Raw genomic sequence first — 13,600 nt, 5'->3', positions numbered from 1 at the left:
ACAAAGCAACAACGTTAGCCACTATGCTATTAGGTTCAGTAGGCGGTGGAGGCACATGATGGTTCGGATCCCATTTTTTAACTGTAGGTCCAGTAAGCCCATCTGTGCATAAAGTTGACTTAAAATAACTCGTACAACTAGAGAGGAATAGGAGGTTTCCACCAGTTTGTCGGTCAAATATATTTACTAGGGGTGTGCGGGATCCCGAAAAGTCGGGACCGGGATCAGGAAAAAAATTTCCTGTCCCGATCCTGACTTCGGGAAATGACTTCCTGACTTTTCGGGATCCAGACCAGTTGGGAAATACCGAATGGCTATTTTAAAAAGTCATTAATTTTCGATGTTTTCTGCATTGTAAATTTCTGGAACTTATCGGAAGTTGTTAGTTTTTATTGCAGAAATGCAAAAACATTCACTTAAAGTGAAAATTACGTGTATAATTCGAGATTTTCAGAGCTTGGGGAAATTTTGATCATTTCCTGTCCCGAAAATTTCCAGACTTTGTCGGGAAATTGCGAATATTTCCAGTCCCGACCAAAAAAATCTGTCCCGCACACCCCTAATACTTACCGACTGACATTTATTTTGAAGATAAATCAAACTTCATTATTTAAATTAAACTCTTCTTTATTAAATACAAGTGGAATGAATATACAACTAAATTTGCGATACTGTTTTCGAATACTTTAAAAAAGTATGACTAGGTTCCATGTAGTGTTTTCTTCTTCCAGTATAATTTTGGTCCCACTGAAGTTCTGGGCCATAACGTACTTAGTCTCTTAAAAACATAGCATCACATTCTTACAGAAATAAGTAGATTTATATTACAAACTATTTAAGTAAAGAACAAAAAATAAAATACTTTTTATAACTATTAATGACTTAGGAACTTAAATCACAGCATTATAATGACAAAGAACAATATCTTTCTAACATAATATCACTAAATGCATCACAAATGATTGCAAATCTTTCCATTTTCCCTTAACTGTAATAAAATCTTATGTAATACTGATTAACACAAATAATGATTTAAAATAAATGTGTTTTTGTTAACAAAAATTAGAAATAAGACTATATTCTTGAAAAGAAAATATCGCCATAAAGAATATACTTCAGTTATTACTAACTTGAAAAAACACTATTACAAGGATCAAATAATGTTTTTTTCTTTTAAACAGTTTGTGGTTTGAGTAATTGTGTTATCTTTCTAAATTCTGTTCTACCTATAGGAATATTAATATTTTTATCACATTTCTTTGTACGATGTTTATTTGATTTATAATAGGAACTTCTAATCTAATCTTTATTTTCTGCTCCTAGTCTGTGAAGAGCATAACATAAAATAGAACATACGGAGAAGACTATGAGACCCTATATTCCAGAAATTTTCCAACCTTTTCTTGAGATGTGTTGGTTTTGTGCTGTGAAGCATGAGCAAAGAGTTATTACAAAAATGAATAAGCCAATACTGTATATACACTTTTGTTAAAATTTCCAAGCAAAACTTATTGCCTATGAGTGTATTCATTATTTTCTTTGTTATCTCTAACATTTGCTTCTACTAGAAGATTTGCTTGAAATGAAGTAAGCATAACACTGTTCTATTTCAAATACACAGAAATGTTGGTCATTCAATATTGAAAAAAAAAACATTGTTTTTAAAAATATCCATGCAGAACAGTTTGCCACCTTAACATGATACACAAAAATTCAGCAGATTGTATTTATTTTGTTTCTTCAGAATATATTTATGTATTAGTAATCTGCTCCACACATCATATTTTTTAAAATGTAATTTCATTAAAATTTCACTTGAATAACTGAAATACTTTGTCATTCCAACACACGTTTTTTTTATTTGTGGTACAAAAAAATGAACATAAAATAATATATATAGAATTCAATTCCGTGCAATGCAGATGTTTACTACTTTATCAATAAAAAACAAAGCAAATAATGAGTGGAACTGTAAATACAAGCAGTACATAACATTACGCATCTAAGCACACTCGTATATAGATTGCATAGTGATAGCAAAAATATTTTTACACTATTGGACACTATTATTTGTAAGGAACTCATATTAATATTTTAAAAAGTTGTTTGTATCTTCTGAAACCCCTATTTCAACGTCTTGCTCAAACACATGTTCCATGTTTTCCTTCACAGTACCCAATATATTAAGGTTATATGCAAAAGTTGGACAATATTTTTTGTTTGGTTACCTTCATATTTATTATTAATGTGCATGCTGCTCACAGAATTAGTTAATTTACCAAGTGTTTAATATATTCCTAGTATAATCATATCCAAACTGACATCCTGAAACAGTGCTCACATTTACATGCAATAAATTCACAATTTTTTCCTTTTTTTTAAAAAAAAACCTTCTCACTTCTTGGGTTGTGGCACATTTTTAGCCCGAACCTGAATTCATCTACAAATAAGACAACACATAACTCAAGAAATTAATATATTTCTTAATACAAAATCAGGATATAAACGCTACACTCTGATATTTTATATTTTGGTTAAAAATGTGAAATATTCAACTTTGAATTTATTGATATTTTCTTCCGTCTTCTCTGCTTCAACACTGGGAAATTTACTTTTTTGTCAAAACTATTAAACTAGATGCAATTTTTAAAAAATTACTATTAACGTAATAAATATTTATCCGTTTAAACTATTGGGAAAAAGCAGTTTGCCTGCAATATTCTGATTTCTATTCACTTCTTGAGTTGAAAATGGAAGACTGGTTACTGGCCAAACTGGAAAAGAAATATTATGTGTATTAATGTTACAACATACAAATTCAAATATTTTGGGGCTAAAAATAAAGCATTATGAAAGCCATCAGCTTCCAATCATTAACGTATGCACGTAGTGAAATATACAGTCACCATGTCACCTGTATTTTTAAATTCAGTTCTAAAAAAAATGTTTTTCATATTTCGAAATTTCAATTTTTTTAATTTTTTTTGTAATGAATGCAATTATAACACCATTAAGCCTTGTTTCCATGATATGGAAAACTCACTGTGCTGACCAAGGCAGAAATTTATTTTATTTAAAAACAAACTAAACGTAATGTTTCAACCTTGTAGCAAGGTCTTCTTCAGACTTTGTACCAAGTACAAATGAAACAAGGTACAAAACAGGAAGATATAACTTTCTAATAATCTTGTGTCTGGAGGGGTGTGATTTTTGTGTGTATATATATCTCTTCCTGTTTTGTACCTTGTTTCATTTGTACTTGCTACAGAGTCTGAAGAAGACCTTGCTAGAAGGTTGAAACATTACATTTAGTTTATGTTTTAAAAGAAAATAAATTTCTGCCTTGGTCAGCATATTGAGTTTTTCATAATAAATACAGTATGTGTTTTTTAATGTTTGTATGTTTTCTGTATCATGTCTATCATTAAATCAGAATAAAAAGACATTCTATGATAAATTGTTGCTAACCTAAGGTGACCAGATTTTTAAAACAAAATGGGACATTTTACATATTTTCCTGAAGAAAAAGTGGGACACCAAAATTTTCACATTTTAATATAAAAACTGTTCTGTCGTAAATACTTGTTTGAAAGCTAATTAAATAAATATTGTGTAAATAACTTGCACAATACGGTGATATGCATTGCACTCCAAGCAGTCATTTGAAATTAGAAGTCATTCATTGATATTTTGCTGATGAATGGATATTTCTTCAATACATCATTTGTTTCAAATAGCATTTTCCACTCGAAAGCTTATCCGGAAATCACCTAGTTAATATTCTGAGGAAACTTCATTATCATTTGCCGTCAGGAAACCTTCAAGAATTGTTTAAAGTTATATATTCTTTCAGCATTTTTTTCAAGCATGCAATGCAAGGCAGTGTGTGAATATCTCTTGAGTAAAACTTATGTAGCCCTTCTTTAATACAAAAACATTAAATACGGTATGCAACATGTGGATTGAAAAAATGTACTCTTAGCATTATCACTACTTTATGAAAATTGTTATACTTCTCAAGCCCGAAGGTACAGTGGGATGCAGAAGTTGTAAGCAGATTGTTTTGGGTTTTGTGTCAGTTCTTGAAGCTCTCATTGCATAAAACAAAGGGGGTAATTGTGGTGATAGACAATTTGCTTGGTACTACTTATGGATCCCACTGTACTAGGGCAAATAATTTTGGCGTGTAGAGTCCAATGTTACAGGAATACGATAAAAAGGTTGCTCAAAAACTGGGGAAGACTAAATTCAAAAGATCTAATGGATGGGACAGTCCCGCAGAATTAACTTGAGAGAAATGGCTGCTCTGTGAGTAATGCAACTGTGCTCGAATTGGCTAAAGTGGGGGACTTCCCGCTGCCAACGGAAACTCTAATGTTCGGGCGCACGAAATGTTACCAACTGTTGAAAGGACTCGCATGCAGTGAGTGACTGGTGAAGCAAGCGAAGAGGCTGTGCATAGATCTTTCTTTCTGATTTTTTATTTCGTGTATTAGTGAGTGTTTGTGTGTAATTGTTTCGACAGTGCAATAAATGGATAGAAGCCAAATCAGAAAAGGTAAACCATTGCATAGTGATGCAAGGAACATTGTATTCAACGTATACAAATTCTTCTTAATAAGGGCAACAAATCAGATTCCGTTCGCACAGTATAAACTGTTTATCCATTTATTGTGTAAGATAGAATACTGATAATGCTTATAATTTTCTTAGCATGTCCTCTTAATACAGTGATATTTCCATTACACAATGTAATTATTTTTCAAATCTCCCATCTCCCGTTGTCAGCTGATTGCCTGTAATTTGCGTGAGTCAAGCGTTCGCTGTAGGTTGGTACTCCTGCAGCAATGCTGGCAGCCATTTGTCTCAAGTTAATTCTGCGGGACTGTAGGAGAGTTTTTTCAAAATACATTGGATACGGCATGCATTGAAGTTAATCTCAATTTTTACACATCACACCTGCATTAAACAGAAACTTGACTTTAGCAGGAAAATGTTCTGGTTCCTTCTGATTTCATTTAAGGCTAGTTTCACTGTATATCAAAACCATAAGGGGAAATAATAAGACCATGTAAGTGATTCTGCCTAACGTACTCATATAATACAACTGAACAGGATATGTAGAGCAAATGGATTCTAACTGTACAGACTTTTAAATAAAGATATAATATATTTATAACTCCACGAGAATGCATGCTTAATGATGAGATTATCATTCAGCAATTGCAAATTGAACTAAATTAACTACACAATATAATCGGTAAAAATTTACTATCCTTCGGACACCTCTAACTTTTTCGTTTCGTCAATTTTTGACATTCGTACTTACGTATCTGCTTCGCGGAACATTCCTGAAGGTGTAGAACATCTAGAAATTGCAAAATAAGCTAAAATAAGGCGTTAGTTTTCGGAATGGAAACTGTCGATTTTCGCGATTTTTTTTGTTTCACAACCAAATATATATATTCCTGATACTACCACGACACCAATTTTTAACTGTGTTTGCCTAACCTAACCACGTGCCAATGGTTCGTGGGGCTAGCATCGATGGTTCGTGGGGCTAGCATCGATGGTTCGTGGGGCTAGCACCAATGGTTCGTGGGGCTAGCGTCAATGGTTCGTGGGGCTAGCGCCAATGGTTCGTGGGGCTAGCATCAATGGTTCGCAATTATTTCCAATTTATAGATCCTGATACTAACACGACACCAAATTTTAACTATGTTTCCTAACCTAACAGAACTAACCTATCCACGCACCAATGGTTTGTGGGGCTAGCTATTCTCCGTCGGAGAATTAATTTTAAACAAACAACATGAATTTGAGCTATGAAACATTCCCACATGACACAAAACACCTTCCCGATGTTCGACAATGCTACAGAAACTTATTACTGTAAGTAGTTTCTTCTGTAAAAATAAATAAATGTGTCCGAAGGATAGTAAACTAGTACCATATAATCGAAGCAGCATTATTTCACACTTAGAAGATTGTACGGTAACGGTTCTGAATGTTTAATGATGTTTCAAAGTTTTCTAGGAGAAAGACGAACTATTGCAGAATTGTAGAAATTACTGTTACACTAAATTTGAACCTTAATGAAAGTAATTTAAACTATTTGGAGTAATGAAAAGTAGAATTTATCGCCAAAAAGAAAGATCTAAAAATTAAATTACGCAAGGGTCTGTGCTTCCCATTGATGAGGCATTTTTCATTTACAGGAGAAAGTTAAGTATCACAGAATTGCGGATGATTGTGAAAGTAAATTTAAAGCTATCTGAAAGTAATTAGCCCTATCTGCAGTTCCAAAAAGTTATATTTATCATCAAAAAGAAGATGTGAAAGCCTACATAACACTAATATCGACATACTACTGTCACCATGAGGCTCAAAGGGATGTTGTGCTTTAAACCAGCACCCACCAACATGATGAAATGCTGAAAGCATTTAAGGAAATTATTACCAATTATTATAATGCTAAAAGCTATAAACCTGGCTCTCCTACCCTAACTATGAAAGCATTTAGAAACGTTATTTGAATATTAGGAGCCCTAAACCTGACTCACCTACCTATGAAACCCATTCACACCTAACACATAACCTAAATGGCATCAGCAGTCTGTAACGAAGATGGAAGTAAATGACTGGTTGCATGAAAAAACAGTTCAAGAAAACACACAGTAAGTAATTGCTAAAACTCCAAAGTATGAATAGAAATCGAACCATGAAAAAATGTCTGTGTACAATGATGACATTGAAATTAAACAATCAGAACTTGGGCCGATTGTAATTAATACTTTTGGAAATCACTTACCAGATTTGGGTTTAGTATGATTCTTTGCATTGATTTATATTCTTCGTCCACGTCCATGGCCTGCAGATGCATATCCTGCAGCAGCAACTCGACCTGGGCCTGCACCTCTACCTGCCACAGCAACAGGATTTTCTGGAAGTGACCTGAATGCTCCCCGACCAACCATTTCTCTACATTCCACAGTGATAGGTTCTTGTATTCCATGTGGAGCTTCACGTACAGCCCACAATGCTGCTACTCCCCTAGTCATTGGTCTGCGTATGGGTTTACTCTCATCATCTTCGGAGTCTTCAGAGTCTATCTTGTCATGTTTTGCATCACCACTTTCAGGAGATTTTATTTGTTGAACCTGTACTTCATCATTTTTCCAATCAGTATCATTGTTATTGAATTTAGGCCTAATGATACTGCCTCTTTTACTATTCAAAAGTTTTGTGTTTGCCATTTCTGGACAATGACGTCCTAATATCAAGCGTATATTTAGGAAGTGACAACAATGATCGGCAATAGTGAAGCACCACCTTCTTACAATAGACAAGCTGCAGAATTGTGTAGCATCGGTTTCTTCATGCCAAGAGCATGATATGCCTTTAGTGAAGCTGAATATATCATCTTCTAGTTCTTGTTCTGCAATACTTTGTGCAGGGAAAACACTATTTGGATCCCCACTTGCTGCAGCATTTCTGAGCTCATAAAAAAGCTTCGGTAAAAGATATACCTTATAGGCATCGGGATCTTCACATGAAATTCTACTAAATTCCCTCAGTATACTTGTCACACTTTCTTCACAATTTGGCCTAGTGTACAATGGTGGCAACTGATTAATTGGTCGCTTCGTGGAACGATTTGCTGTTAAGAACTCTTTTATTTTAGTTAGAGTTTCCTGATAAGTAATTCCTCTATCTAAAGGTGGCAATTCAATACGATGAGTTTCATCTGATGTTAATTGAGCCTCATATGTAAATCCCATGGGTAAATCTCCAGGATCAATGAACGTATGCAGCGTTCTTTGTACTCCATTTTCCAGACTGAATTCGACAACTGCTACTTCACACGGATAAAAGAGCCCTTCTTCTGTGCGACAATAGTAATTAAAATGTATAAAATAAAAACAATACTCTTGTAGGCTTTGGGCTCGATCCAAGTTTCGCACAGTTGTTTCTATTTCGAGAACCATTCGCCGTTTCCTTTCCTCCTTCTCTTGCTCCTCTCTTACATGCTGTGCATAACTTATTCCAGCATTTGTAAACTTGCCTTCTGGGCAACCCCTTTGTTGAGCTTTAAACTCTTCTGCTATTTCTTCATATTTGCGTTTCTTATCTGGTGGGAGAGCATTCCATGATGGTAGGCCGATGATAGCTAGCACATGCATTCCTCCAGCAACAGGCCTTCCTTCTCTTTCAAGCTGCAACTGATAATCTTTCAAATAAAAGTAGAAAGCATTTTTGGGTAGTTTCTTCCTTTGCGGCATTCTTTTCTACTGTTACTTGTCTTGGTTTCGCCAAAATTTCGTCTAACGTAACCTACAGTTTGAAATTCCGCACACTTTAACGTTAGCTGTCAAACGTACTAGAAGTCGAACTCGAAGTAGCATCTAATCGAGATAGAGAAGTCGAGAAATCCGGTCAAGTCAACTTTCTTCCTTGTCCGCTTGCACTTGTTTTTATCATTTCAGTTGTTCTTTCTTGAATATATTATTACTGTGTTATTGTAGAATGGCAAGTTTACTACTCAAGTACTCCTTTCAATTTTTAGGTAATTATTTTCCACTGTACTGAATGCGTCCTTCATCTGTTATCTTAAGTATTGGCCACTTAACTGTTACGTAAGATTGTCCTGTACTGGAAGCTACTTCGTCCCGGTTCATGTCTTTTATACAACATACTTGTACACGTGCAAATATTATATACATCAATTCCTCAACTGCTTGTGTTTCCAGGAGCAGATTTGTCATTCAAGGTAATTAATATTGCAACTGTTTTGTTTATAATATTGATCAAATGTATAAAACAAATATTGATACAACGCAATACACAACTATTATTTCATTATTTTTTACGAGTTTTTAAATAAAAGGTACTAATTTACTATTCATCCGACAGATTTCTTCATTTTTTAGTACGAATGTCAAAAATTGACGAAACGAAGAAGGTGTCCAACGAATAGTAAATTTGGTAAAACTGTCAAAGTCGGGAATCGGCTGTAACTCGTTTATTCTGTAATTGTTGACTTTCGTACTTACTTATTCTGCATTGCGAAAGATTGTTTGGTAAAATTTACGTTTCCCCAAAACGTCTTTTTTCAATTTTACAGGAGAAATTACTTACCGAAATGCGTTTATTTATACTTTAGGAAGGTCTTGGAAGTTTCCTTTAAACTCGTTGAATTTTTTTTGCCGATAAATCATGTAATTTTCGACAATAATGTCGCTCCGATGCATGAAAGCTGTTCCCTTGATGTCCGTCTACTACGTGAACCAAATATTTGCGAGCGTCTCATGACGTAACAACCGGTCAGTGTTTCCAAACGCGCGGTTTTGTAACTGTGTAACAGTTCTAGAACGTAAATAAACGCGAGTTACTGTTCATCTTTTCTGATTACGAACTTGCGACAACATAACGTGCACAGGATCAGTGGCGTGCTCAATGTGAGGTTGATGGGGGTGATAACCCCCCCCTTTCGCCCAGTATCTCTAAGGCTATTTATGAATGGTTCGTGGGCTATTTATGTATGGTTCGTGGGGCTATCCGTGAATGGTTCGTGGGGCTATCTGTGAATGGTTCATGGGGCTATCTTTTTCACTATTGAAACCTTTGCGTGGCCCTACTAACCTATCCACGCGCCAATCGTTCGTGGGGCTATATTTTTAACTATTGAAACCTTTGCGTGGCCCTACTAACCTATCCACGCGGTAATGGTTCGTGGGGCTATATTTTTAACTATTGAAACCTTTGCATGGCCCTACTAACCTATCCACGCGCCAATGGTTCGTGGGACTAGCGCCAATGGTTCGTGGGGCTATCTTTTTCACTATTGAAACCTTTGCGTGGCCCTACTAACCTATCCACGCGCCAATGGTTCGTGGGGCTATATTTTTAACTATTGAAACCTTTGCGTGGCCCTACTAACCTATCCACGCGCCAATGGTTCGTGGGACTAGCGCCAATGGTTCGTGGGACTAGCGCCAATGGTTCGTGGGGCTATCTTTTTCACTATTGAAACCTTTGCGTGGCCCTACTAACCTATCCACGCGCCAGTGGTTTGTGGGGCTAGCGCCAATGGTTCGTGGGGCTATATTTTTAACTATTGAAACCTTTGCGTGGCCCTACTAACCTATCCACGCGCCAATGGTTCGTGGGGCTAGCGCCAATGGTTCGTGGGGCTATATTTTTAACTATTGAAACCTTTGCGTGGCCCTACTAACCTATCCACGTGCCAATCGTTCTTGGGACTAGCGCCAATGGTTCGTGGGGCTAGCGCGAATGGTTCGTGCGGCTATCTTTTTCACTATTGAAACCTTTGCGTGGCCCTACTAACCTATCCACGCGCCAATGGTTCGTGGGGCTATATTTTTAACTATTGAAACCTTTGCGTGGCCCTACTAACCTATCCACGCGCCAATGGTTCGTGGGGCTATATTTTTAACTATTGAAACCTTTGCGTGGCCCTACTAACCTATCCACGTGCCAATGGTTCGTGGGGCTAGCGCCAATGGTTCGTGGGGCTATATTTTTAACTATTGAAACCTTTGCGTGGCCCTACTAACCTATCCACGCGCCAATCGTTCGTGGGGCTAGCGCCAATGGTTTGTGGGGCTAGCGCCAATGGTTCGTGGGGCTAGCGCGAATGGTTCGTGCGGCTATCTTTTTCACTATTGAAACCTTTGCGTGGCCCTACTAACCTATCCACGTGCCAATCGTTCGTGGGGCTATATTTTTAACTATTGAAACCTTTGCGTGGCCCTACTAACCTATCCACGCGCCAATGGTTCGTGGGACTAGCGCCAATGGTTCGTGGGGCTATCTTTTTCACTATTGAAACCTTTGCGTGGCCCTACTAACCTATCCACGCGCCAATGGTTCGTGGGGCTATATTTTTAACTATTGAAACCTTTGCGTGGCCCTACTAACCTATCCACGTGCCAATGGTTCGTGGGACTAGCGCCAATGGTTCGTGGGGCTATCTTTTTCACTATTGAAACCTTTGCGTGGCCCTACTAACCTATCCACGCGCCAATGGTTCGTGGGGCTATCTTTTTCACTATTGAAACCTTTGCGTGGCCCTACTAACCTATCCACGCGCCAATGGTTTCAGTTGCTTTGTTTTATTTCAATCACTTATCGCACAACACTCTTGCTACCTTGCGTTCTGACGTCAGCAGACTGAAGTTTATTTTTAGGCTAAAGGCCTATCTTGTTATCCATATCATTAAAATTTCAGTAACCACCAAACGTCTCTAATTCCCTTATTTTCGTATTTTCCACATTCATACTTACGTATTCTCCATACTAGTACCTAGATATTTTGCTATGAAGAAGGTCGCAACACTGCATAACCACTGATCATGGACTACGCTAGTCAAGATTTCTGCGCCATATCGCGTGTAACGCAAGCAAAAGCGAAGAAAATAAAAATACTCCATATTTCGAAAATTGAGATTATTTGCCTGCAAAAAACGAAACGCGAAATATAAGAATCCTTACGAATGCAGAATATGTAAGTATCAATGTGAAAAATACGAAAATAAGGGAATTAGAGACGTTTGGTGGTTACTGAAATGTTAATGATTGTTTAACAAGGGATTTCGCTTTTTTTTTTTTAACGAAATTCGTATCTATTGTCGACATATCGAGTAATTATTGTTCGTTCTTTTCTCTATTCCTGAACACGCAAAATGGCAGGCAAATCTTGACTAGCGTTGTGTTTGAAACGGCAAAACAACCTTCTTAACAGAAAAATGCCTGCACAGCCCCAAAAACCATTCGGGATAGTATGACCATCCACGAATAGCCCCAAAAACCATTCACGCATAACCCCAAAAACCATTCTGGATCATATAACCATCCACGAATAGCCCCAAAAACCATTCACGATACCCTCACACACCATCACGGTAAGGTTAGGTTAGGTTGGGCAATATAGTGAAAAGGTACCAATCCGATATTCCCCGGACAGATTTCTTCATTTTTACAGAAGAATACCACTACGGTAAATATGCGATAACGCCCGGACACGTTTCACTCATTTATTTCCTTAATTTTACCACTGGTACTTACCTATTTTGCCTTGCGGAACATTCTTTAAGGTGAAGTTATGCCTTTCTCCATAAAATACTGTCAACTTTTCATATTACGATTGATTATTTGTCTTACTTGTTCCGCTTATGTAATAGACAATATGGCGTGCACTCGTAATGGATCATCGCGCGTCATGACGTGCCAGCTTGTGTTTTGTCGATTTTCAGTGCGCAAGCAGTGTTTCAAACCTTCATGACGGAAAATTACGTACTATTTCGATTTTTTTTTCATGTTTACCTAAACAAACCATTCATGGGTGGATCCACAAACCATTGACGTAGGCCCCAAAATCCATCCACGGCTAGCCCCACAAACCATTCATACAAGGTTAGGTTAGGCCTGTTAGGTTAGGTTCCATTAGCACTCATTTTACTCCTAAATTCATCGTAAAGAGAAGGCACGTTTGGAAACACTGCAGAGATTGCGTGACTTTCAACACTCTTGCCATCTGCATGCACACAATGGAAAGAACGGCATAATGTGGCAGGCAATGCCAATTTCATACGTAAAAAGTGATTAATTCTTGTTCGGCAGCATTAAACTACGAAGTTTTTACTTTCCGTGAAATAAAATACCTGCAAGAACGTCCAGAATGCTAGAGAAACTCATTTCAGTAAGTACTTTCTCTTGTAAATTTGAAGAAATCCGTCTGGGCGATATCGCATATTTACCGAAACTACTTCCAGTAATAAGTTCCTGTAGCATTGTCTAACATCTGAAAGGTGTTTTGTGTGATGTAACGGATTTCTTCAAATTTAAAAGTTTGGGGCCAGGTGACTCCGGCCAATTTCTAACATTTGTTTAACAGGGACTCTATAGATAAAGCCGGGGAGCCGGAGGGGAGTGGAGGCGGGGCCACGTTAGCGGTTGGGGGCTTTAGGTCAATTACCCCAGGGACAGAGCCCGGAATCGGTAGGAAATTTGGACTCAAAAATTTCAAACAAAAATAATTTTTTAGTTTAAATTTCCCACCGATTCCGGGACGAATGTTAAAGAATGTTCCGCGAAGCAGATAGGTAAGTACAAATGTCAAAAATTGACAAAACGAAGAAGTTATAGGTGTCCGGGGAATATCAGATTTTTACCAGTGAAACAACTGTGTGTTTGGAAACACTTACCGGGAATTTCGTCATCAGATGCTCACAACATCTGGTTCAAGTACATGGATGGAAATGCAAGCAACAGCCTTCATGCATCGGACAAACATTATTATAGAAAAATACATGAATTAGCGGCCAAATACATTGAAAAATGCGAGAAAACACTTCTACGACCTTCTGAAATTACACAGAAACTCAATTCCGTAAGTACTTTCTCCTGTAAATTTGAAGAAATCCGATTCCCCAGCTTTGACAGTTTTACCGTAAATTTTTACCAAATGATATAGTTCGGACTGCTCTTGGGCCTCACTGCAGAACATGGGCTGCATTTTTCCTCTAAATAGGCGAACTAAATTTATATCCCCTGAAAGTACGTACATTCTGCTTCCATT

General features: G+C 37.1%; 2 protein-coding genes across 2 annotated transcripts in view; one reads left to right on the top strand and one right to left on the bottom strand.

The window, feature by feature from the left end:
* Window positions 1–715: 715 nt before the first annotated feature.
* On the bottom strand, window positions 716–8,390 carry mael (germ-plasm component protein maelstrom). Its single transcript, XM_083136557.1, has 2 exons — window positions 6,812–8,390; window positions 716–2,774 (listed from the first exon to the last, which is right to left on the bottom strand). Exon 1 carries the CDS (start codon window positions 8,280–8,282, stop codon window positions 6,846–6,848), a length of 1,437 nt encoding a protein of 478 aa, XP_082992683.1. The 5' UTR covers window positions 8,283–8,390; the 3' UTR covers window positions 716–2,774; window positions 6,812–6,845.
* A 147-nt stretch (window positions 8,391–8,537) lies between these two features.
* The window catches only part of LOC145999552 (N-acetylglucosamine-1-phosphotransferase subunit gamma-like), a 38,088-nt gene continuing 33,025 nt past the window's right edge, over window positions 8,538–13,600 (top strand). Inside the window, exon 1 of the mRNA XM_083136556.1 lies at window positions 8,538–8,770. The gene's annotated coding sequence lies outside the window, so the exon portion shown is untranslated. The remainder of the gene's footprint in view (window positions 8,771–13,600) is intronic.

The sequence above is a fragment of the Lepisma saccharinum genome, chromosome 15, assembly GCF_977018435.1.
Source record: "Lepisma saccharinum chromosome 15, izLepSacc3.1, whole genome shotgun sequence".
Classification (NCBI taxonomy): domain Eukaryota; kingdom Metazoa; phylum Arthropoda; class Insecta; order Zygentoma; family Lepismatidae; genus Lepisma; species Lepisma saccharinum.
Note: the sequence above shows the minus strand (reverse complement) of the source record. Positions and strands in the feature narration are given on the sequence as shown.